This window comes from Haliaeetus leucocephalus, unplaced genomic scaffold (assembly GCF_000737465.1).
Source record: "Haliaeetus leucocephalus isolate CR32 unplaced genomic scaffold, Haliaeetus_leucocephalus-4.0 Scaffold517, whole genome shotgun sequence".
In the NCBI taxonomy this organism is placed as follows: Eukaryota; Metazoa; Chordata; class Aves; order Accipitriformes; family Accipitridae; genus Haliaeetus; species Haliaeetus leucocephalus.
In genome coordinates, this window is record NW_010972953.1 from 1,299,189 (window position 1) to 1,324,816 (window position 25,628).

General features: G+C 46.6%; 2 protein-coding genes across 5 annotated transcripts in view; both read right to left on the reverse strand.

Moving 5' to 3' along the window:
* SH3D21 (SH3 domain containing 21) overlaps nucleotides 1-3,396 on the reverse strand; it is a 5,126-nt gene extending 1,730 nt beyond the window's left edge. The window contains exons 1-9 of the mRNA XM_010576305.1: nucleotides 3,364-3,396; nucleotides 3,187-3,241; nucleotides 2,968-3,068; nucleotides 2,798-2,896; nucleotides 2,492-2,616; nucleotides 2,265-2,375; nucleotides 592-653; nucleotides 210-501; nucleotides 42-105 (exon numbers count right to left, since the gene is read on the reverse strand). Coding sequence (XP_010574607.1) covers nucleotides 42-105; nucleotides 210-501; nucleotides 592-653; nucleotides 2,265-2,375; nucleotides 2,492-2,616; nucleotides 2,798-2,896; nucleotides 2,968-3,068; nucleotides 3,187-3,241; nucleotides 3,364-3,396 — 942 coding nt within the window. The remainder of the gene's footprint in view (nucleotides 1-41; nucleotides 106-209; nucleotides 502-591; nucleotides 654-2,264; nucleotides 2,376-2,491; nucleotides 2,617-2,797; nucleotides 2,897-2,967; nucleotides 3,069-3,186; nucleotides 3,242-3,363) is intronic.
* A 3,332-nt stretch (nucleotides 3,397-6,728) lies between these two features.
* The window catches only part of THRAP3 (thyroid hormone receptor associated protein 3), a 34,933-nt gene continuing 16,033 nt past the window's right edge, over nucleotides 6,729-25,628 (reverse strand). For 2 of the 4 annotated variants that reach the window (XM_010575969.1, XM_010575970.1), the window contains 10 exons: nucleotides 21,743-21,904; nucleotides 17,214-18,119; nucleotides 14,991-15,731; nucleotides 13,885-14,057; nucleotides 13,320-13,431; nucleotides 13,005-13,089; nucleotides 10,470-10,654; nucleotides 9,670-9,862; nucleotides 8,859-9,008; nucleotides 6,729-7,687 (listed from right to left, as the gene is read on the reverse strand). In XM_010575969.1, coding sequence (XP_010574271.1) covers nucleotides 7,466-7,687; nucleotides 8,859-9,008; nucleotides 9,670-9,862; nucleotides 10,470-10,654; nucleotides 13,005-13,089; nucleotides 13,320-13,431; nucleotides 13,885-14,057; nucleotides 14,991-15,731; nucleotides 17,214-18,119; nucleotides 21,743-21,879 — 2,904 coding nt within the window. In that variant the 5' untranslated portion in view covers nucleotides 21,880-21,904 and the 3' untranslated portion in view covers nucleotides 6,729-7,465. Of the gene's footprint in view, nucleotides 7,688-8,858; nucleotides 9,009-9,516; nucleotides 9,587-9,669; nucleotides 9,863-10,469; nucleotides 10,655-13,004; nucleotides 13,090-13,319; nucleotides 13,432-13,884; nucleotides 14,058-14,990; nucleotides 15,732-17,213; nucleotides 18,120-21,742; nucleotides 21,905-25,628 lie in introns of those variants that run through there. The other 2 variants (XM_010575971.1, XM_010575972.1) reach the window with 2 other exon arrangements.

The following is a 25,628-nucleotide window of genomic DNA, read 5'->3' on the forward strand; positions in this document are numbered from 1 at the left end:
GGGGACCCTGACACGGGAGCAGCCCCTCGCCAGGGACTCACCTGCAGCGCCTGGCGCTTGGCCCGCTCCTGGCACATCTCCAGCCGCATGTCCTCCAGGTCCCGCCTGCAACACGCCGGGGACGACTCAGCCGGGACCACACCGGGCAGCGAGCGGGACCCCCGCCACCACCAGCACCCCAACACCCCCCCCACCCCGTCCCCACTTACAGGTGCTGGACTCGCATCAGGTCCACGAGGATGTGCAGGGACCGGACCTCAGCCTTCAGGTCCTCCAGGGCCAGCCTCTCCTCCGGCCGCGGTGCCGTTGGCACCTCCGTGCTCCATGGCGGAGCGGGCGCCTGCCCCGCGCCGGGGAGAGGGGTACAGGGCCCGGCGTGGGGACCCCCCACAATCCCCAGGGCAAGGCTGGGGGGCCGCTGGCCGGGTACCCGGGGCCGCGTGGCAGTGGGGTGGCTCAGCTTGGCTGTGGTGACCGGCACCGCGTTGAAGCCATCAGCGTCTGCCAAAGAGAGATTATCGGCGCCCGGTGTTGGCGCAGGGCACGGTCCGGCGACGGCTGCAGCGCCCGGTGCCGGTACCCGGCTCCTACCTGGGTCGCCGGCTCTGCCCTGTTCCGTGTCGGCCGAGGCGCAGGGCTGGGGGCCACCGAGCCTGGGGATGGTAAAAAGCGGCACAACTGGGCCACGTTCAGCCCTCCCACGGGGGAGATGCCAGCCCCACTCCGGGGACCAAGCGTGGACATCGGCACAGCCCCGGCGCTGGGGGCATCGCGGCGGCCCCTAACACCCCAGCACGGCCACGTGCATCATCTTACTTGCTCGCCAGTGTGGGGGCTGGTTTGGTCTTGGCAGGGACAGGGGGAGCAGGAGCCATCCTCTTGCTGGGGGGGAGCTTAGCCGGCTCCATCCTCACCGGTGCCGGCAACTCTGGGGAGAGGAGGCAGGACCGGGGCTGGGGCTGGGATCAGCACAGTGAGCACCGCACGGCACAGCCAGCACCGAATGGCACAGCCATGCCCCAGCACTGGGGACCTGCACCAGGCACGGGGGTCCTGTCCGGGGCACGTCCCCCTCTCTCCCTCCCGCCTCCCCCAGCCCAGGACTCACCCAGGTGCTCCCCCTCCTCGTCCTTCGCTGTCTTACAGGCTGCTGGGGAGCAAAAAGGGGCTCGTCAGGCGCTGGGGGAAGGATCCTCATTATGGTCCCTCTCCCAGGGACCCTTCAGCTGGGTGGGACAGCCCCCCCACCCTGCTAGGACATGGTCTCCAGGGTCCACTCCATCCCTGACTCCCACATCCTTGCACCCTGCTCCTGCCAGGGGCCCCGGGGGCTCAGGGCTGTGTGTGGGGGACAAGGGGGTGCTGGGGACGAGGCACCCACAGGTAGGACCAGTGGGAGACGGTCCCACGGTGCTCCTGGGCCCACGGTTCCCACCAGCACAGTCTCCCACACCCGCCGGGGCCGGCAGCGATGCTTGGCAGGACCTGAGCAGCCCCATGGCGGGCTCTGCCCCACCGCCCCTGGCACCATGTGCCTAGGGCCCTTTCTGCTGGTTTGGGGGCAGCCACCCCTCCTGCCAGCCCCACACCCAACCCTGCACCCAGCCCCGCACCCAGCTCCGCTGTGGTCGGCGCTTCCTCTGTGCACGGCAGAGCAAGCGGCTGCAAACCTCCCCCGGAGCGCTAGCACCGCGGCACAGGCAGGATGCCATCCCGCCACCGCCTATGGCACAGCAGCATCCCTCTGCCGCCGAGCCCTGGGGTCCCACTGGGACAGGCCCCCCCCCAGCAGAGCGGGGTATGAGGCATCAGGCCACAGGCATGTGCCCACGGACCACCCTGTCCTCACGATGGGCCACCCTGTCCCTGTGGCGGTCTGGCAGCCCTGATGCCGCCTGGACCCTGCCACCACCAGCACGGCCTTCGCCACGGCAGCCTCGTGGGCACCAAAAATGCCTGTGGTGGGTTTTATCCACCCAAAGAGACAGCTGCAGCCATGAGGGCTGCAGGGACGAGGACGGGGACGAGGGCGCCCAGCCCCAAGGGTGCGGGGAGCTGCTCTGCGGGTCCTGGGGCTCCATCACTCCCAGCAGCGCAGAGTTGATGGTGCCCAGAGCTGCCCAGCGTCCCACCAGCTCCTGCTCCTCCTCAGCAGCTCCTGTGGCACCGACACAGCCCCGGAGCAGCATGGCCCCACGCAGATGCTGCCACCGGGATGGTCCCCAGGCGCGGGACCCCCCAGAGCCACGGCCGCTCCATCCTACCTGCTGGTGCGGGGCTGCCCACGAGGCCGTGTGGTGCGATGCCGTGCCAGGCTCCCCTGGCTGCCACAGCCCCACACCGCGCACGTGACGCCGGAGGAAATCGGCTCCTCGCTGGGAAGGAAGTTGAAGCAGAGAGCACCTCGGTGCCGGTCCACGCCGCATCCCCGTGCCCCACGGGGCTCCTCCGGCCCCCTGGCACGGCCGGCCCCCCGGCTGCCCCAACCCACCTTGCACCCGGCCGCGGGGCTGCCCGGCCGTCCTGGCGGGACACCGAAGCCCCCGGGGCCGGATGGCCGCTGGGGCCAGACTCACCGGACTCCGTGTCCCAGGATGGCGGCGTCGCCGGCTTCAACTGTGGGAGAGTGGGGTTGGGTGAGGATGGGGCACCGGAGCGCATCCCCTGCTGGGACTCCAGGCAGGGACACGGCGCGGCCCCACAGACACCAGAATTTGGCTCTATGGAGCCCACCAGGGTGCAGGATCCAGCCGCACAAGTCCCACGGCAGGGTGGCTCCAGTGCAGCCCCCACTCACCGTGGGCACCGGCGCCGGCAGGAGCTCCACGAAGTTGTTGGGGAAGAGCCCTCTCTGGTGCCGGCACTGCCCGTCCCACCAGCCCTCAACCTCTGTCCGCTGCGGACAAGGGCAGGCATCAGTGCCGGGGACCAGCCTCGGGGTCCCCCCCGTCCCTGCGCCCCCCTCACCTTGGTGAGGACCTGGATGACATCTCCCCGCCGCAGCGGCAGCTCGTCCGGCAGCTCCGGGGTGTAGTCAAACAGGGCCCGGCACAGCTGCGGCTCCCGGTCTGCGCGGGAACGGGACGATGGGGCTCCTCTCCAGGCCACCCCAGCACACCAAGCCCAGGGGAGACCCCCCACCCTGGGCACAGCCCTGGCCCACAGCAGAGGGAATGGGTGACTCACCCAGCTCTGGCAGCAAGACGGGTGCCAGGCGCTGTGCCGCCGGCCGCGGCTCTGCCTGCGGGACGGGAGACCTGCGGGGGCACGAGGGTCCCGGCTCCGAGCCGGGGCCAGAGACAAGCCCAGGCACCTGCTGGCTTGCAGAGCCCTGTGTCCCCCCCAAACCAACCCCCCACTCACCTTCTCCTCCGGCACTGGGAAGGGCTTGGGCATCTGCTTCAGTGCGGCGTCTCGGCCTCGCCGTCAGGGCAGGCAGCTGTGAGAGTGGGGAGGGGGTTCCCGGCTGCGGCTGAGCCCCAAATGCCAGCTCAACCCCCGGGCCACCCTGTGCCCGCACCCAGCCCTGGCACCCCCTGATGCAGGCGGTGGGCTTGGGGCCCCGCGGCAGCAGAGCGGCTTGGTGACAAGGGCTGGGGCTGCTGCACAGAGCGGAGAAGTCACAAAACTGCTGCATGGAAAGAAAGGGCTGGGGAGAGGAAGGGACCGGGAGCCGGGGACAAACCCACAGGCCTGCCCTCCTCTTCCTCTGGCACCTCCGGGCTGTGCCGGAGGCTGCCAGCAGGCTTGGGTACAGACAAATCCCCACAAGCAGCCATGCAGGAATCACCTGGGCTGGGCTGTCCAGGACCGTGGCAGGGTGAGCTCGGTCATGGTCAGACTGATGGGACGAGCCCCCCCGGCAGAGCTGGCACTCCGACACCCCGGCACAGGGGTGTTCGTGCAGAAGGGCGGCAGTGGTGACACGCAGGAGCCAGGTGTTTAGGGCTGCTGGTGCTGCTGTCGCCTGGCACTGGCCTCTGAGGAGACCTGAAGCTGCAGCCGCAGCGTCACGGGGGAAAAAAGGGGCACCCGCTCGCCTTGCGTGAGCTCGGTCTCCTCGGGGACGATCCCATCCGATGCACAGGCACTGCTGTGGCCTCTCTCCTGCCCGAACACCGACTCGCACCCTCCCAACACTCACACCTTCGCTACAGGTGATTCACCATCTCCCCCAGCGTCACTGCCAGGAGCCGGAGGGAATTTGTCCCAACTCTCCCACCCGGCAAGCTCGGCAGCCACCAGCTGGGGAAGGCACGTGTGCTCACCGCAGCTCTGAGCTGGTGTGTGGCTTGGGCTATCGCTGTTACATGGTGGATTTAGCAGAAGCAGCCAACTCCAGCTGCCACTGCAGAGCGTGGAGGGGATTCACAGCTCTGTGACCCCTCCTGCCTCGCTGCGAGATGAGACGAGCCCCTCCCAAGCTCCCCCCCGGCCCCAGGAACCGTACCCAGAGGCAGCCCACGGTGCGGCACAGCTGTACCCAGTGCCAGCACTGAGCTCTTGGCACCGCGGGCATGGCGCATCCCTACCTCAGCTGCACGTGCAGGCAGCAGCCGAAATCTGCCGACACAGGCACAGCCGGCGCAGGCTGCCAATCCAGGGATCGAAGCACTAAGGCAGGTGTCACACCCGGACCTGGACAACAGCTCGAAGCCACCCGGGTCTCGCTGTGTGTCTGTCACCTTCGGTCTGGAAGGGGAAGTGAAACCTAAACCACAGAGGGGCCGAAATCCACAAACCGCAAGCGCACAGGGCTGGTGTGGCCATGCCGCAGAAGTCCCCCTGCAGAGCGCAGCAGCCAGAAGCGTCCGTAGTGGCCCCAGGGCTCCCTGGCTGGTCCCGGCCAGTGCTTGGTCCAGGCTGACAGCACCAATATTCCTTTAGACCAAATGCATTTGACGCATCAATGCTGAACCACAGCACAGGGAGGGGGCCTGAGGATCAGCACCGGGTGGCAGAGAAGGCTGATAGGGGAGCGGTTTCTGCTGGGGAGCGGGAAGCGTGCTCTCCCTGCTCTCCCCCAGGTTTGGCCGCTCAGGCTGAGGAGCTGGGAACACTGGGCACCCTTTGTCTCTAGTTGGCTCAAGGGCTCGAGTTCAAGCGCGAAGGGAAACACGAACCGTTAACCCACATTACTGTCTCAACTGCTGTTAGCCAACACTGTTAACCAACACCAGCCAGGAATGCTTCTCTGCAGTGCAGGCAGACACCTAAATCCGCCACGAAGGCAGCACAGCCAGCAGCCCCTGTAGATGTCAGACAGCAAGGAGCAATCTTCCTTTGAGGCAGCAGCAATGGAAAAGTGTTCACTGCCTGACACCAGCAAATGCAATGGCCAGCTTACTCGCCTGCACTTGACAAGCACTGGGGTTTAATGGCATAAAACTGGGCTGCCTGGAGCCAGGATCTTCAGTGAGGAGTTCAGTTTTAGAGCATGGATGGAGCTGGTCTTCCTGTTGGTGGGTGACACAATCCCTCCCAGCAGCAGGGCTGGGGAATGTGGCCTGTGGCTGTATCACCCCCCTTCCCCCCATGCAGTTACTGCCAACACCAAGGGGCTAAAAGGTCTATCAGCTGCTTAAAAACCAGCAGTTAGTTGCTAAAAGCAATGAACTCAATCACTTCAGGCTAACGGTGAAACAAATACTGCGTTCTTGTACCTGCAGTAACTCAATAAAACTCCACCGTGGCAGTGCTTGCCCCTGGCCAGCTCCTGGAGGGGCAACTGCAGGACTCTGCTCCTGCACGCCCTTGTGTTGCGAGGGCAATTTTCCTACTTGCTTCCAAGCGCAGCATTCCCCACCTGGAAAGCCATGTAAAAAAGGAACCTCTCATGCATGACACCCCGAGAGTAGCTGCTTGCAACTGCTGCTTTTTAACAGTGGGGGCAACCCCACAGGTACCAGGTTGAGCTTCGTTGGTGAGTGCTGTCTGGTCCAACCTCTCTGCCAGGACCATCGTGTGTGTAAACCTTCCCTTCCCAGCAACTCTTCTGCAGCTCTGCAGCAGGGCTGGCCACGGGCGTTTGGTTCTTTCAGCCTCACCAATTAATTCAGAAGGCAAGTGTCTGGCGACAGAAGGAGCCCCCGACTCAGAACACAAAACAAAGCTGAGTTACACCTACTACTTATTTTATTGTATTTTATTTGCATAAACAAACTTCAGGGCTTTGCTAAACAGGAACTGTTCAAGTCAAAACAAACCAAACTCTAGTTGGTGTGTGTGGGGAAACAGCACAGCAATCCTGGGGAAGGGAAGGCAGAGATGGGGAGGAGAGGGAGAGCGGTGTCTTTACAGCACGTGCACACTCAGCGTCGGTGCATGGACATGCCTCTCCTGCCAAGAAGGCTCACTGACTCAGCCAGAGAACTATTTGCAAACTTCTTCAGAATATTTTTAAGTAGAAGATAAAAAGAAATACATCATAACGGCCGTCCTTAACCAGCACAGGAGGGATTTGCCTTTTGTTTTTATAAAAAGATTAATAAAAAATATTGAAAAATTCTCATCTCCTTTTATATTTTTAACCTAGTAGAATTCTGAAGTTTCTTAGAAAACTATGTTACCTTGGAAAGAGCACTCAAGTTCACAACCAGCTGCAAAGAGGATACACAAAATGCCTACAAGCAGTTTGGGACTCCAGCACACACCAGGCCTAACAGTGTACACAAACAGTGGTGAAAAGTAGGGTGTAATTATTTTTGTTTGGTTTTTTTTTTTTTTTAAACCATGCTAATTTTGTTAACTTTCAACATAAAAGGAAAACAACCATTTTTAAAAGGCCCTAAACTCAACTGTTACATAAAAAAAAGGTTTTTTTTAAAAAAATCATAGCAGTTTGGTCCCAACAAGTTAACATTTAGATGTTTATTCACATGCTTCATTGTTTTCTTATTTATAAGAACCAAGAATTGTTTCCAAAATTATCATTTAATTGATGGTACTACATACGTAAAGGCCTAAAATAAGTAGAGTATGAAGTTAAAAAATTGAATACACAGTAAGGGAGAAAAATTTGAACTGGCGAGTTAATCCCAACCTTTACTATTTCAAATTATAAAAGAGAAACAAAAATGTCAAAACTACCGGGTTAAGATGGGCACAAACCAAAATCCACATTGTCTTCAAAGCCTGTTACCAAAAAAATAACCGACCATTCAATAAGGTCACAGACGAGAGAAAATCTAGGATCTCACCCTGTACTTGACCTTATTCAGTCCAGAAGGTAAGTCTTTGGGAAGATATACTCCACGAGTGGATCCAAGCATAAATGATTTATCAGTTCTAGTCCACACTTAGGGAGGCTGAACTCTGGAAATGCAGTTAACTTCAGGATTGTTTCAGAGCTCCTCTCCGGGGCTCTGCTCAGCACTTCAGGATCGCCCTGACAATCTCCAGCACTAGCATCGTGCTGAACCCCTTCCCTCCTGCCAGGGCTCTCGGAAACACACAGACACTGCGGCTATTCAGCCGTTGTCTGTAAAGTGTCCTTTTCCTCTCTATTTTCTGTTCCGCTTTCGTCATCTTCAATTTCTCCTTCTTCTCCACTGAATTTGTCATGAGCCCACTTGGGGCTGGTGCTTGACTTTCGGAACATGAAGCGACCTCTTCCTCGGGGGAAAGCACCCCGGCCACGGCCTCTGTTCACCCACTTGTCTGCACCTTCGCCCTCCCGGTCATCGTGCTGTACAGGAGGAAGCCAACAACATCAGTTGAAACAGACTGACTACTCACAATATAAAAGCTGGAAAACTCTGGCTTATGATATGCAGCCCTGTGGCACAAACCAGACTGCCACGTTTGTGCCACAGTGAATACCGCCACCTAAAGAGAAATACTGGCTTGTTTTGGGGAAGAAAATCAGCAGATGAAGGCAGGAATGCAAAATCCTTACACAGGCCCTTTGTGCATGGCAAGCTGTCCTTGCGGCCAGGAAGCTCTCTATAGAATATTTAGGGGTGGGCAGGGGACAGGTGTCTAGGCCTGGAGTACCATTACTGGTTCTGCAGCTCCACGATTCAGATATTCTACAATTTGCCCTTTTATTTTCTTGCCAATCAAACCACTTTGGCAGCTTCGGTCCTTATTGCTGGTACTCAGGTTGTTTACACATACTGCTTTCAGGAATGCTTTCCATGAGCTAAGGCAGATGCAGCTGGTACAAGCTGCCACGGACCACGTCACTGGGCTTAGATTGATCCATTTCTGTATGTAAAGTGCAGTGTAGAGACTGAATACCCCCAAAAATTACAATTCTGCCTTCAACCAGATCAGGAAAAAAAATCCAGTTAAAAAAAAAATCAAGTCTTTCTTTTTTGAAGTATAAAACTGAAATACTGCATTATTTAATGAGAATATTAGGGATCTCAACTACCTCAAATCAGGCAGAGAAAAAAATGAGTTGGTGTCTGTTTAAAACTACCCCTCTTTCAAAGAACACAGTCACACAGAATTCTCTTAGATTAATGCCTGTTAGTATGGCAGACTGCTATCACCAGAAAGAAAAACGAACAGTACTAACCCATCCAGGAAACTGGATGTTTTATGGGGATAGAAGAACCAAGAAATGCAGGCCATCTGTAACACGGACTAATAGATTTAAGCTGTGTTTTCCACGTGTGTGTGAAACACATGCTCTTTAACTGGCTTTTAAGATCTCACTTAGTGGCAAACCACTCTACAATGAACAGAGACAAGTTCTCTTTAGTCATGAGCCAGAAGCTTCTTGTGAAGAAGTGTCACATGAAGCCTTAACCCAGTGGATTAGATAGTTTAATGACAGTTGGTGCTTCCACCTCTGAAAGACCAGATATACTTGGAGTGTACATATGTGTTTCAATACTTAAGACACATACCAAGTAGTATTTCTTGCTCTTAGGTGTGTACTCTGGATCCCATTCCTCATCTCTGTTTCGCTTCTGGAAGTCGTTGTTGCCACCACTGTTGCTGTTATTGTTGCCTGAAAAGTTGCCTCTGCCCCATCCTCTCCCTCTTGCTCTGAACTGCTGCACCAGCAAAACATGGAAGAAAAATAAAATGGTTGCAGTGGCAGTGCCCTCCCACCCCCAGACAGCTTCCAAGGCATCCAAGAGATACAACATCACTTCTCTAACTATCCAAGAACACCTTTAACCTATCATTAAAGTAAGAGCTCAGTACATTTTAGGGTTTTCTAGTTCATCTGATCACACGGTGCATCACAGTTTCTATAAAGCTGTTTAACACCATGTAGAGGCATTTCCAGAGCACTCAAGAGAAAGCATCTGAGAAATACAATATGCACATAAGGCATCTATGTAACTAAGGCATAAGAATTGCAAGCAATAAGCATGGTTATGACGAGGTGAGTCACTTTGGTAGCCTAACCCAAACTGACTGATGCACATCATGCTGCCCATCAGGGTTGCTCAGCAACTACTAAAGCACAAAAGCTTCCAGGCTTGATTCCGCTCCACACATCTTGAGTCCAACTGCCCAGACTATATTCTCAGCACCCTGGTTTGAGCTCCACACCTGGAGCGATCATATTCTGGCTCATCATCCACAAAAGTCTTTGGGGTTTCTCCTTTACGGTATGCTTTAACTGTGAAAGAGTAATACACAACAGCCACTTTTTGACCGCTTTGGGAATTGATACTTGGGGAAGTGGGGGTGGAGAACACTTACAAAGGTCCCTCTAGCTCTTCCTCTCTCATTTGGACCAGTGAATTCTTTAGTCCCAAGTCGGGACTTGTCAAAGCCTGTGGCGCTTTCCTCCCTCTCCTCAGTCTCCTCAGGGTATTCCTCTGCTTTGACTGAATGAGAGGACCGTGAAGATGATGAACTGGATCTGGATCTCTCACGTACCCTTCGGTGTTTCCTGTTTCAGTGATAGGAAACGGAGGTGAGCGGGACACCAAGAGGGTTCATAACTCATTTGTGACTTGTTTGCTACAGAACAATTTCATTATTGCTCCCCTAGAAATGCAATGCTCTCCTTTTCCTACTACAAAAAGGAAAAGCCATAATGAGAGCTCAGGATCAGCTACAACATGCAGATCTAACACAGGTCCCAAGTCTTCTCCAGAAAGAACTTGTTGCTTCTTTCGAAGGTGTTCACACCATCTACTATGAGATAAGCATGCATCTACAGAGTTTTAGTCAAATGGAAAATTAAGCTAATAGAAAAGGATTAAATTAACATTAAAGCAGTCATTTAAACATGGCTGTTCTCCATAACACAACAGGAACAAGAAGGAAAAGTGACTCACCCATTCTGACATATGGAGCCTTCTCATTTACCTTTAACAATTATTTAGTGTTTCAGATAGATATAATGATATCAAGAAGACACGCAGAGGAATAATTCACATCACTGGAGCAGTTATGTCAAAAGGTGTACAACTGTATGTACATGATGTCGTCTCCAACCTTAACAGCAGAAACATGAAAGGCAGAAGGAAATGGCTATTAGGTTTCCTACATACTTTTTCTTTGAGCCTTTGTGACTTTTCTCCGTTTTCTCAGTTGATCTTTCCCTTGAGTGACTTGAATCTCTCGAGTCCACCGATTCTCTGGATTTATCACGTTTAAGATCTCTTTCCTTATGTTTTTTACGGCGTTCAATATCAAGGCGCAGGTCAACAGGGTCGTCCTTATATTTACCTTCAGCCTACAAATGCAGGGAAGAGGGAAGAGTTTAATACAAATGTTTACAGTGCACTAGTTTAGCACCATTACTTTGCTATTGACTGCACAGACTTCTGGAGAACAGGAGTTTATCTGAATATTAATCAATAATCCATTTTAAGATGTAAAATAATGCACTACTAAAATAAGTTTTTATTTGTCAGAGTTCAATTCTCCTACTGCTTTTTAACTTTTATTCTCCTCTTTCAAACAGCATTAGAATAAATAGGTAATAGGGGAGGGAGAAACACAGAAGCTGACACTTATTGTACACCACAGCCAGTGAGAGATGAGAAAAAACTTGGAAATCCAATCCAACTGATTATGTATCAGAACTCCAGCATGTCAAAAATGTCTAACAGCCCATGGACAGCAGCATGCTCACTATCCTGACAACAGACATAATCTAGCAGGGTAGAAGGAATTTTAATCACCAGGTCTGGAAACAGAACTTAAGGAGAAGCAAAAGCTGTTTGCTGCTTGGAGATACCTAGGATAGCAATTACTGATCAAAGTGGTAAGAGGTGGAGGCCACTGAAATGCAGCAACCAAGGGCATCTCGTAGAATTGCAACATCCCACTGATATGTAGCCTTTAATACGTCTGTCAAGAAGATTTACTCTGTGGCAGACGTCACCTACAGTACTCCTTCCCCCTCAACTGGAAGGCACCACATGAAAGATGCCAAGAAGTCAGCAGAGACAGAAGTATGCGTTTCTCCACACAATCCTAGCAAGCTGACCCTGGTGTTTCACAAAGCAAAAACCAACCAGCTGTATGAAAAACACTCAACAACTAGCTTTTTTTTTTCCCACATTGTTAATTAAAAAAATATATATATCTGGTAATGCTTGCTTTGAGCTCTATTTAAATTGCTACTTAAATAATGGATTAAGATAGTTGCTCTGGAAAATGAGAAGTTGTGTTACCTCTGTATACTTTAAGACCAATGGTACCTGGATGAGATTCTGCTGGCTGCACATACAGGAGCAGCAAATTCACAGTGGCTGTGGTTTTGACAAACATTTAACTGAGTAGCAGTATATCTGCAGGAAGCCTGTACACGATGTTGCTAGCAACAACATACAGCCTCCATGGCTGTGGTCAGCAATTGCTACTTTACTTACACAATACTTATCTTGGGAACTGTATGACTTGATATGCAACATACATCATATTAATCGTCTTGAATTAAATACAAAAGGATTAGTAATTCTCTAGCTATTAAATTTTTTACTTACATGAGTTTCTAAACACTTTTTTGTTTAAATAAATATGTCAAATAACGCAGGAGTGAGAGCAGGCGTTTTGTTTTGGTATTTTGCTCTTCTACTTTCCCCAGGCAAAGAGCTTTAATTTCTACTCTGAGAATAAAACTGCTCCCAACACGATGGATGACAGATAAGTGACAAAATCAGCAGCAGCTCCCTTATGTGGTACAGCAAACACCTATTTGGGTTTGTGAGGGCACGTCTGTTTCACGGAAGGCTGGCGAGCTGTTTGGAAACCACGTTTATAATACACTCTGCCAAGCTGATGCTCAGAGTTCAGGCCCATCAAATCCATCTCACCATCGTCCATGTCAAGCCACAAGTGTGTTTGGAAAAAATCGAAAACAAATATGAAACAAGTAAGGTTTCAGCAGGACTTTTTAAAATCTCTTCAACGTTCAACGTAAATATGTATGAAGGTGAATAAACAAAGGTTAAAATCCCAAACATTTTACGTTAAGCCATTTTTATGGTTGTTTACAGTGACTGCAATGGCTTAACATTCATCTACTCAGAAAAGCTAATACACTAAATTCCAAATGGTCTGGATCTACTAAAACAAGTGCTGAATGTTAAAGTAACAGCAATCAACAGAAATGGTACAGTAAGTTGTTAGAACAAAATTTATAATCTGCTTAATAGTGTATTTGGTTTAGATAAGTATTTAGTTTTACTTTCCTCTTTTTGACATGCATGTCTTTTTGAAAACATGGTTGGAAATATTGCATGTATACAATTGATTTAATAATACTTACAAGCAGAAAAATATCACAAAAAGTCTCTTCTCTCATCATGGGCACTTGTTCCAAAAATCCTCTCTTTTTTCTCAAGCTCACCTCAATTGACTTTGGGGTCATTTACCATAGTCTAACCACTTCACAAAGGTTGTTGATACATTTTTAATAAAAATTAACCCTTTGTAGTTCATTTTTAGAATTATGCCCATCCTTAAAAGAAAAACACAAACTTAAGTAGAGAGTAATTTAAACAAAAACATCACTGTTAAGTTCATGCCCAATGCACTCATTTTGTTGAATTAAACTAATCAGAGTAACAGTTCACCTTGAAGCCAGGATCTCTGGAACTTTTCGTTTCCTCTTGAGAGAACCCATGTTTTCTAAAAGTACTGGGAGATATATCTATCCTCCTAAAAGTAAAGACAGTACACAGATATAATCTTGCTCATAAGAAGAATCTGAAGTTTTTAGATCAAATGTCATTTAAAGGAGACCAATATTCCCAAAGGTACTTAAAACTCCCCATATTTTTTCCTTTTTTTTTTTGCTGAAGCTAATTATATACTTGAATTATTCCAGAGTTTGAGAAGGAAATCTGAAATACCCCTGAAATGTTAAGGCAGTGTCTAGTGGCACCAACCTGTGGATTTCAGGGCTCTTTTTGTTTTTAGCTGCATCTTGTTCCATTCCTTTCTTTAGATATTTGGTAAAGCGTTCATTCAGTGTCATTCCTGAAGACCCAAAGTGATGCTCTGTTGGGGGTTTGAGTAAATAATGCCAAAATATTAATACCATTTTTGCAAAAAAGACAAAGCAGATCAGTCCTACAGCTTGGTCAAATTCAGATGCAGGACACATGAAACACACTGGTGGTGAGCTCTAACTAATGCTAGTGACAAATTTCAATTTCAATCTTGAAATTAACAATTTATTCAAGTGAGTCACATATTCACTAGAATACACAAATTCTAAGTCACAGTCTCTCTGAATATTGCTCAAGTAAAAACAAGAATGCCTCTTCTGCCTTTCCAGAAGAAAAGTTATTTATGTAAATAAAGATGACTCATGATCAGGCCACTATTCTCATCTATGGCATATCTGCTGGAAAACAACTCCTTGAGCACTAACTAGAGTGCATGAAACCCACTTATTTGGGTAAGGGAGGAGTGAACCTTCATCTAAGGATACATGGACTTCTGACCTACCTCTTACATGATGGACTATAGTCACTATATGTTGAGCAAACAGTTCAGAAGGACTTCGCTGAGACTGAGCAGACTGAATATGATGGAAAATCGAACGAAATTCTTGCTCTTTTTTGTTGCTGTGCACAAGGTCACGACACAGCTTGCGCTCCTGAGCCAATATGCCACTTGGACTAGAAAAAGAACAGACCACATGAAATAGAGGAACAGGGTAAAGGGAAGCAGTTGAAGGTGATTAATGTTTCAGAAGTTGGAAGCAGACTGCATTTTTTCTGTAGTATTAGGAAGGCACCTAAGAATATTCAGTAGCATGAACAGGACGCTTATTTAAACATCTCTAAAATACACTGCTCTAGGTTACTGTAATAATTCAGATCACTTGTTATTCTGCATTTGGAGGGCTGTGCAGGTATTAAACCCTGACATCCTGCGAAACACAAGCCCATTTTTACACCGCTGGCTGGCTGTGATCTTTTGCTACTGTTTCTAAATTCTAGATTAACCTCTAACATCCCACAGGGCGTATTAACACTTACTGGCTACTGCTGTACAAATGTATTTTCTGGACTAACTTTTTACTGTCTTATGATTTCTTGAAGCAATGTTGAAGTGGCACTCAGAGCTTCCTAGAGTTTCAGTAATGCTATGTTGAGAATAAAAGTATTTAAACATACTCCAGAAAATCAAATATCATTTAAGTGGCACTAACTTTACCATACCACTAAGCTTCTGGCAGCAAGAAGCCACCGAGTACCTAACTCTTTTCCAGAGCCTGGTGTAGCGTGGAACCTGATGCAGAAGGATTTACATTCTGAACTAATCTTACATCTAGTTGTAGAAAAGATTAGGAAAAGTTGTTTAACCTTCATGCTATACTTTCACCATCTGCAAACTGGTAACCCCTCTAACCTCCCACCACAAAAAGAAGGTCACACAAGTATTATAATACCAGAAAAAAATTAATCTCTGTCCCCCAAAAATGCAAACCGTGATGCAATATTATGTAGCCTTCCTCACACTTGGCAAACATATGAGGATCTCAGGAAGAGAAACAGGAAAAAAAAAAAATCACCATTTAGACTTCTCAAAAAATAGCAAATACTTACCGTGCAAGATCTTCATCAAAGGAATCCATTCGAATATTGACCTGTGCCTCACGAGTAATGGAAAAGGAGGATTTGCCAGGAGCTAGCCCCTCTACTTTGGTGCCTGGTTTCTCCTTTACCTCAGAAGCCTTCCTTGGTGGTGGGGAAGAACTTTTTTCCTGGCTTGATTTGTAGGTGGTCACTCTAAAATTCTTTTCAGGAACAAAGCCCCTGTGACCTGGTTCAGCTCTCTTGGATGCTGGTCTCTCTTCTTTTTTTGATCTTTCAGAATAGCTTTCCTCCTCCATTTCATCAGGTTTCCTTTGCTTCTCTTTTCCAGGCGGCAAGAATACCACGCCTTCCCATTTTCCTGGCCTATCCTCTTCTTGACTTTTACTTGACGTTGCTACAACTTTAGACATAAATTTGGGCTCATCATCAAATTCTGAATCTTTTCGGCCCTTTGCCTTGTCTTTCTTTTCCTGCTCATCTGTTTCCTCTTTGCCATAATGACTTTCCTTGTGGAACTCCGGGACCTTTAGCTTATCAAAGTCATCCCGGAACTTATAGCGCTTGGGCGACTGGCTGCCACGGTATCCCTTCTCAGAGTCAGCTTTGGATGCATAGGAGTCAGATTTTGCCTTTCCATCTGTTGATCCCAACTCAGAGAAATTCCCTTTTTCTTTATTTTTTTCTTTTTCAACATTTGTTACTTTCTGTTCTTTGTCTTTCCCATTCTCAGTCTTCTGCTCTTCCAGATACCTGTTCATAAAACAGACATTACAGTAGTTCTCTTATTAAAAATCAAAGAGGATAATATTTCAGTTGAAAGCAGTCAAATTTTAGAGAACACCAAGCTACACATGTACAGAAAGCTGTCTCTAGGCCCTAAAATAGTTAAAATCTAAATCCAGGCTGAGTAATCTGCTTTACACTTTTAGTTCTCAATAAATTCAGCAAATGTAGAAGAAAATGGATATGCAGAACTGATGAAATGAGGCTTAAGAACAAATCAAAAACGGCTTACCCACAGATTCATTTTAAGGAAAATAGTAACATCTTACCCAATCGGTTTATTTACTTACAAACCTGGTTCAGGAGAACAACACATCAAAACTTTCAAACTGGGCTGTTCTGCTTTAAACAACACACTGGAAATAAAAGCCTCAAAAGCTACTTCAAATTTTGGATGCAAGTTTCATAGGTAAGCTAAATATTTCATGACAGACTGTAAATACAAATAAAAGCAAAAAGGTTAACAGAGGAGAATATTTATTTTGCTGGGAGAAGACAAAACACTTCTAGTGAGAACAACAGTTTAGCTAGTTTAAAGCATCAGAACTATGTTTTAAAGCATTCATTAAGCAAAACCCTAGCTTTGAGGAAACAGCAGTAAAGCCCAAGGACACTAGTTCAGTGCTTTGGAAAGCCCAAGAGCTACAGCTTTTTTTTTTTTTTTTTTTTTTTAAGTTTCAGACATCCTTGATAAAGAATAAGTTCAAAATAACTTTAAAAATAATAAAGAAAAGATTTAGAAGCACTTGTGTATTCTACCGTATCTCTTAAAGCAAAGCATCACCTCAGGCAGGAATCTGCAATGGACTAACCAAGCAAACAGAAACATGGTAAATTGATGCCTTTGATATGGAAGGATGTCTTAATTTTAGTGATGATCTCGGTGCTTTAGTTTCTCATACTACCCACATACACAGGCACAAGCACTGCAACTACACCTGCCTTAAGCTGCTTGCAGGAGGACATGCAGTAAGATTTAATTAAATTTTTCTAATTTATAGTATCTAATGCAATTCCAGAATGCAATACCAAAAAAATGTCTTTAACTGAAAAGTAAACAATTTAGAAATGCAAGCTTCCAGTGTGCACTGTTAGGCTGCTAGAAAATCTCACTGGGCACACCTTCACTTCAAGTGTTCATCAGCTATGAATATTTTCGCAGGGAACATACACAATCTTTAGAACTATCCAAGTCAGAAAACTAACTCCAACTTCCTGCAACACAGGGCTAGGTCTATATTTTGTTCTGTGATTTAGACAGTACCAGGCCCAAACAGCTGGCAGCTTGCTAGCATGGCACCCTGCACACCCCGGGGCCTCTTTCCAGCTGGAGCCTGCACACACACACCCCCACACACACCAAGAACCCTTACAGTGCTTATGGAGAGTGCCTACTCATGCAAGCTGGCTTGTCAAAAATACTGCAGCACAACGAAACGCATCACTTGCCTTTTTGAGAAGGCTCCTCCTCCAGGAGCTGTGGTTTCCTCCTTCTGAGATGTACCATAAATTGAACTGATTGGTGTTGGACTTTTGCACACAGGGCTCTTCCTTGTTGGGCTCAAACCTGCTGAGCCATGGTCAAATGGACTCTGATGAGAGCCTGCCTGAAAGGAGGTGCTGCTGCTTTGTAAAGCAGAGCTCATCTGTGATGGGTTGGACAGTGGAGGGCTTGACTTTTGCAATGGACTTGGCCGAGGAGAACGACGCCTCACCACAACTGACTGGAGAGGGCTTTTTAATGCAGGACTCCGTTCCCTTGGGCTAAGTTCAGACACAGAAGCTCTTGACGCTGAACTTGTACCATAGGTGGTCATATCTTGCCACGGTTTTGATCCCTCAGATGCCTTGACATCTTGAGCCACTGCTCCTGAAAATGGCTGCTCCTTGGACTCATCACCTTGATTATCTCCTGCAGCCTGAGATGCCCGGGCATCCTTGGAAGATGACTTTTTCTCCTTTCCAGATTTACGCTTGGAAGACTCAACTCGGCTATGATTTGAGGAAGACCGGGAAGAGGAAGACCTCCTTGACCGATCAGAAGATGACTTATCAGAATTTCTAGAATGGCTTCTAGACCTTGGTGAAGGAGACCTTCTCTTGGGCGAACGAGAGCGTGACCTCCCTCTACGAGGGCTATATGCTTGGCGATAATTTTGCCAGTTTGACCTGTAATTCCCATATCCTCCTCGGTTATACTGGCCCCATGGATAAAACCCTCGATTTCGGCCACGAAAATAATATGGTCTCCTGTATCCTCTATTATGACCTCTGAAATCCCGGTTCTGATAGACTCTTGGATGGTTCCGTTCTCTGTTATGAGATGGAGAATATGATCTTGAACGGGACCTAGAACTGATAGAGAAGAAAATTACACAAATATTTTAAAGTTTATTCTTCTGTCACAACTTTTTATTTGAAGCTTTATAAAAAAGAACCTGAAAAATTCATTTCTAAGCTTTTAAAAGTAATTTCTTTGGTTTATCCTCACCCAGTTGAGGTATTACACTTTGCCCTCAATAAATTGGAGTGGAAATAACTTGTATTAGTGCTACCACCAAACAAATATTTGACTTCAGGATCACTGCAGAGCCCATGATAAGTCCACGTTGCTCTTCATTTTTCTAGGATGAACATGACTGCTATCCAGCTTCAGAAAAAGTGACATCTCAGAATTCCAGACCTTTACAGCTCAAGGTCAAGGTTATACCTCATCTTAGATCACCTCCACAAAGAAGTATTTCTTTATGCATGCCACATTACCATTATTAGAACAGATCCAATATCTTCCTCTTGTGTCCCAAGTTCTCATGTGCTTTTGAAATTCTGATAATCAAGATGAAACCCCAATTCTTTGCCAGGTGAGTTAAATAAATTGCTACACCTCAGCATGAGAAGAGCACTACTGGAGCAAACGGCACACTGGTCTATACTTTTAAGTTTCAAAAGGTGCACCCCTTGCCACAACTGAGAAGCTGGAGCTCCAAACAAGTGGGACAGCAGAGGGATGCACTCGCTCTCCAGCCTCACGCCGCGAGATGGCACTGTTCAGAGTGCCTCTGCTCGCCTCCACACTGTGCAAGAACACTCATAAAGAACAGAACTGAATCCCAGACAAGTACAAAGCCTGTAAGAACACGGATTTAAGTGGCAAAACATTAAGGGCTAATTGTTCCAATAGTCTCTTCCATTAAAATTTTGGAGCTGCAGTTGTATAACTGTTTAAAAGCCCCACTGTAGCTCAGGATTAAATGCCAGCTTTACAGTAAGTATTTCACTACTGTTAGAAAAACAAACTTCCACTGAAAGTCTGAAATTTTAGCAAATTTGTATTAGTAAAACAGAGAAAGTGTCCAAACTAGTAAGTTTAAATAGAAAAGAGATTTTTCCAAACGGAACTTTAGTAAATAATATTCATTGAAACCATTTCCACAGTCCCTTCTTAACTTGAGAGATCTGGCTCTAAAACACTCATTAGTCATACTCCAGTAGACTTGTACTTCTTTTATAGACTGACAATACACAACTCACTGCTGCCCCCTCTCCGCTCATGCCCCAAACCCCCATAACGCTGCCGTTAGGAATTCCTACAAGATTAGCATACATGCCTGCAGAGATGAACTCTAGTTCTGTTTTTATTTCTTCCACCTATCAAATACATTACATTTTAGCGTGAAACTGTATAGTCATTGCTAGCAAACAGCTCAATGATAATTTTAAGATATGCTTCATCCTTTACTTCAAATAACCAAAAAACCTAAGCAAGTTATCTGAGACGAAAGCACAAGAGGCAGACAGCAAGAACCAATTATAATGAGCCCTAGTCAAAAGTACTAAGAATACATACACTCCCATTTTCAGACAACTGCTGCATTTGTGATCAATTACCAGCAAGGGACCTGTTGTACGCTGCTTCCAAAATCTGTTCTATCATTTTACAGAGGCTTGCAGCAGGGAGATTTCACTCCAAAAGTTGCAGAGATTATTTACAAGAAATCTTCTTAGAAAAATACAGTAAATATTACGCAAAAGAAACACTGCAAGTAATAGTTTTCCCAACTCTGCCAGCCCCTGTAGCTAGCCAGCTAATACACACTTCTCCAGTTCTAAAGCACCCACCATTTCACAATAGGTAAAAATGAAAAATAAAGTCATAAAGAAAGCAAGAAATATTAGGCAGACTCCAACATGGCAAAACAAACAGTAAACAAACAGTAAACCTACCAAATGAAGAGTACAACAACTTTTGTGGTGCATGCTGAAGTACACAACAATGGACTTTTATGCCAAGATACAATGAGACCTACCTCAGAGAATATCCTAACGCCATACAAGATGACTTGTCTGTACTAACCCCCTCCATTTTGATTCTATTTTTAAAAAAGGAGTTATTTACAAAGCGCAAGTAGATTCAGCAGCAGCACAGAGGAAACAATCATGTTTGCACAGGATGCCTTTGTTTTCAGCTGTCAAAGTTCCTTCATCGCTAGGCAGATATTCCCAAATGACCATGTTTCTTCCAGCTTCCTTCTGCAAAGAACTTGGTTTGACTCAAGTCTCCGCCTCTAATTTAGTTTTGTCATGTCCTTCTCTCTCCAACTGTACATTTATTAGAACCTCTGCATTTAAAAAAACTCTTTAACTGTTAACAGTTGCATGTGTTTACAATCTAATGATTTTCAGAATATGTGTTATTAATTTAAGATTGGTGAAAAAGCAGCTGAACTTTATACCCAGTCCAACTGGAATGCCTTTGCCAGATAGAAAATGCTTAGCCAGAAGAAATGGAAAAAACAGATATCCTGATATCCAGGGAAGATGTGAGCCTTTAAGTGGCCTGATCAGAAGCAATTCAGGGAGGTAAGAACAACTATTATGCACAGTAATGATTTCTCAAAACTAACTGCAGTGAAATTAACTTTGTCTACTTTATCCATCCAGAATGATCAATTCTGTTAACTGAGTCCTGTATGGTGAAGTGAGGGGCAGGGACACAACAACAAAAATTGCCCCTACCTTTCACGGCAGTATCTTAAACTGACATTAAAACTTGTTTGAATTCATGTTTAGAAAGAGGGGGAAAGCATGCAGTGTCCACAAAGGCCCCTCAAGTCTGGGATCAATTACATTAAAAGCTTTAAAAAAGCCAAAGATATTTAACAAAACAAAGGTGCATGTTTTACTATGGACCTTCCCAACTCTGACTACAGAACACACACTTAAGCTCTCTCACTGACAGCAGTAAAGCAAATGTCTGATCAAAAGCAAAATCCCGAAATAATCTCAATTCAGGATAAAAAGCTATGATTTTTCACATTTTGTCCTGCTTTGGCAATTTCAAACATCATCATTAACCATGAGTACTTTTAATATAGGAAACTTGGTCTCAGAGAATGTGCGTACTTGGAATTAGGAAAAGCACAATAGGCTATCCCATTACATACAGCAGCAATTAAGAACTGCAGAAGAACATGGGGAAAAAAACCACATGCATTTTGAAATGGGTTTCTATTAATACCTTTGAGGAAAAACAAAGTACAGAAGTCTTCTGTAAGGGCCCAGTCTAAAAAGGATGCAACAGCTCCACTGTGGACTGCATACCTGACAAAATAAGCTATACTAACAAAACACCTTCTGATTTAACTGTACATTAGAGTACCTTAGTATCCATATTAGGGGAAAAAAGACCTGCACAGAAAAGTAAAATTATTGTTCACCAAAAACATGCTACAGAGACCAGGTTAAGGTATTCAGAAGAAGTATCTTGACAATGTTGATAAACAGTCACAATTTATTCTCCTAGCTCATTGAAAACACTTCAAAACAGTACAGGAAACAGCCTAAGACACAGGACACTATCTGTCCTAGAATCTAATCAAAGTCCTTCCCTGGAATAGAATTAAGTGACAAACCATCTGAACAGGACAGAGGGGAAAACCACAGTTACACCCTTTGGCTTCAGAGCAGCACACACTTACCTAAGTCTGCGTTTTCTTGACCGTGAGACAGAACGAGAACGGGAGCGAGATTTGGAAAAGGAACGTGAGCGTGATCTTGATCCAGACCTCGAACGGGAAGAACGGGATCCAGATTTTGATTTGTTAGTTTTGGACATCTTTGCAAGCACCTGTCAGTTGTACCTGAAGGAAACAGGGAAATAAAAGTACTTGAAAAATGAAGTCATGCAGCAGATTTAAGAGAACAGGCAACATCCGGCAGCCTGACAAACTATGGAGTGACATGAAGCTTGATAAGACTGGAAATATCCATGTTTGAAGTGGCTGCCTAATAACAGATGAATGACATTGGGCTCAGAATAGAAGGTTTATTTCAGTCTAAGGAGGAAATCTGCAAAAAGAATAAAAGGCTTTCAACCCAGAGTAATTACAAATGCGAGTGCTACATTTGAAAGCAGCAAGTTAATGCAAAACCCAGGAACAGGCAGAGGGCACGCTGCTAGCTTAAGCAAGAATACCTTTAAAGAGACAAACCATTTCATTTCAGTCACATCACTATCAGTACAGCCAGCTGTCACTGGTTTAAAGAACAATGAATAAAAAGGCTTACCGTCAAAAAAAAAACCCCAAAATCCACCCCCAAACTATTCTCAATTTTCAGAAAGAATCACAAACAAAGATGTTAATCCAAGATACATGAATGTAACCCTATTTGCACAGATCTGCCTCGCTATGAACGCTCAGGTTAAATCCTGGACATACGTGTCCTGTCTGCTTGTGCAGTTTATGCAGTTGCTATGATCAATTACAAGCAAGTATCATCCAGCAAGGGGTTCTGTTGCAGCCAAAATAATTCAGATGTCCTTCCAAATATTCAGAGACAGAAGAGATTACGCTGTAGCATTAAATGACTCAGAACAGCTATAATTATGAATTACCTGGACTATTTTCAGGCATGTGTCCAGGTAAAGGTTAAAGAGTCCCTTAAAAGATGTTTCAAGGAATAAGTTTGACCACATAGTTGTTTCAGTTATACCCTACCTGACCCATTCTCTTGTAAACATCAACTTTGTATCAATGAGCAAGGTTTTCTAAAGGATGTTCATCATCTCTTACCTCAAGGGAAAAAAAAATATTCAGGACTATTAACTCAAGAGTTGAGGCATGTCATATTGTTTACATTTGAAGGTTGGTACAGATTGATAAAATTCAAGATGGTCTATTTCTTTCAGCCAGTCAGATTTTTCTGTCAGTATCCAAGAGTCAAATGCATAACACACGGTTTTGCAGCTTCTGACAGGGACCTTCACAAACTTTCCCCTTCACACTACCAGCAACCTCCTTTCGTGACCTCCCTTCCACAAAGGGCTGGGGAAGAAAATCCAGCAGAGCAGAGACAGTCAGGAGAGCAGTAGTGCTTCTTCTGTCCAGCCATTACAGTGCTTCTCAACTGTAGTAATAGTTGACCTATCTAATCACTGTATCCAGCCATAAACAAAATTTCTTACAATTCAGAATTTGATCATGCTGCAAAATATGCTCCAGCTTTTGAATCCCTGTTGGTTCCAGTATAGTTCTTCAGCTTCTATGGAAAATGCTTCGGCCCCTGACTTGCTGAGGAAGAAGGGGACTCCATTCCTTTGCTCCTCAGATTAAGTTCCTAGTCTCCTTTCTGTTTTCATTCCTAGAAACCGGAGGTTTCAGTAATGGGCTGGGAAAGGGACTAAGTGCTAGCTTGAGTTAAGCGTTTGGATTGGTGAGTATTCCAAATCAGCAGTTGGTATCAAAATTTGAACTCTGCAATTCCAGAGGTAGCTAATGAAGCTGAGAAGAAAATCTGCTCTCTTTAAACAATACATAAGTTCCATTCACAATATCAGAAGCAATTTATTTAGCATTTAACAGAATTCCTTAGGAATTTCTAAAAGAAGTTACATTTTCTCCCCCTCAAAGTTAGTAAAATATTGCATAGCTGTAAGTAATTTGGGCAAAGAAAAAAAAAATCAGTGTACTGGTAGATTACTGTTCTGCTTCTATCTATGCATGTTCAACAGCAAAATTATAGCTACTGAAAAAGTTTCTTACCTTACTGCCTTACTATTCAAAGTGGATCTGTACACAGTGTTATTGATGTTTTGGAATTTTACATAGAATGCATGAAAAATGATACTATAAGAAGGGAAAAGTCCAGACAGGCAGCTTCCAGGTTACAATTGAATATATTTTTTATTTGTCAGAAAACATCCCCAGTGTTACCAAACAAGAATACTGGAGTGATACTCATAATTCTGCAGAGCTTGTTTCAGAGTTGGACAGATTTTCATGCATCAACCCCAGCCAGCAACTAAGCACCATGCAGCTACTCTATCACTCCCCCTCCTCAACTGGAGAGGGGAGAGAAAAATATAATGACAGGCTCGTGGGTCGAGATAAGGACAGGGAGTGATCACTCAACCAATTACTGTCATGGGCAAAACAGACTCAACTTAGGGAAAATTAACTTAATTTATTGCCAATCAAACCAGAGTAGGGTAATGAGAAATAAAACCAAATCTTAAAACACCTTCCCCCCCCACCCCTCCCTTCTTCCCGGGCACTTCACTACCAAATCCTCTACCTACCCCCACCCAGCAGCACAGGGGAATGGGGGTTACAGTCAGTTCATCACACATTGTCTCTGCTGCTCCATCCTCTTCAGGGGCAGGACTCCTCACTCTCTTCCCCTGCTCCAGCATGGGGTCCCTCCCACGGGAGACAGTTCTCCACAAACTGCTCCAGTGTGGGTCCCTTCCACGGGCTGCAGTCCTTCAGGCACAGACTGCTCCAGCATGGGTCCCCCACGGGGTCACAAGTCCTGCCAGAAAACCTGCTCCAGCGTGGGCTGCTCTCTCCACGGGGCCACAGGTCCTGCCAGGAGCCTGCTCCAGCATGGAGTTCCCACGGGGTCACAGCCTCCTTCGGTAATCCCCCTGCTCCGGTGTGGGGTCCTCCCCAGGCTGCAGGTGGAGATCTGCTCCACTGTGGACATCCATGGGCTGCAGGGGGACAGCCTGCCTCACCATGGTCTTCACCACCAGCTACAGGGGAATCTCTGCTTTGGCGCCTGGAGCACCTCCTCCCCTTCCTTCATCGCTGACCTTGGTGTCTGCAGGATTGTTTCTCTTACATGTTCTCACTCCTCTCTCCAGCTGCAGTTTCTGTGCTGCAGCAACTTTTTTTCCCTTCTTAAATTTATTATCACAGAGGCGCTACCACTGTCACTGATTAGCTTGGCCTTGGCCAGCGGCAGGTCTGTCTTGGAGCCGGCTGGCATCGGCTCTGTTGGACATGGGAGAAGCTTCCAGCAGCTTCTCACAGAAGCCACCCCTGTAGCCCCCCGCTACCAAAACTTTGCCGTGCAAACACAATACACGCGTACTTGATCATGTTCAACTGATTTCTCTGCAGATCTGTCCATGTGCACTCTGAGTCAGGAAAACAGAACTCTCATTCAAACTAGGTTGCAACACCCACATTAGCAAAACAAGGCCACCAATGACACTGCAAAGAAATTGGACCTTACTTTTAATCAGTGCACTGAAAAGGCAACTTGCTATTATACTCTACTTATTTAGGATTGGTAAGCTATCCTCATCCTTTCAAAAGCATCCTTGGAAGGATGCTAAGACTTCCTGTAATATGAATAATTGGGTTTTTGCCTCGTATTTTCCAAAACCTGTTCCAAAATCATCCACCACTAAGTTATCCCAGCTCCAGATAGAGGTGGCATGCCTATAAACATTTAAAATTTGTCTTTCTAGTTCCAGGATACATCTGAGGGCTGTGCAGCGTAACAAATCCCAAAGTAGAACTTTAGGTGCTCCCGATTAAGCAGACACTTCAATTGCAATGGTGTTAATCATTACTG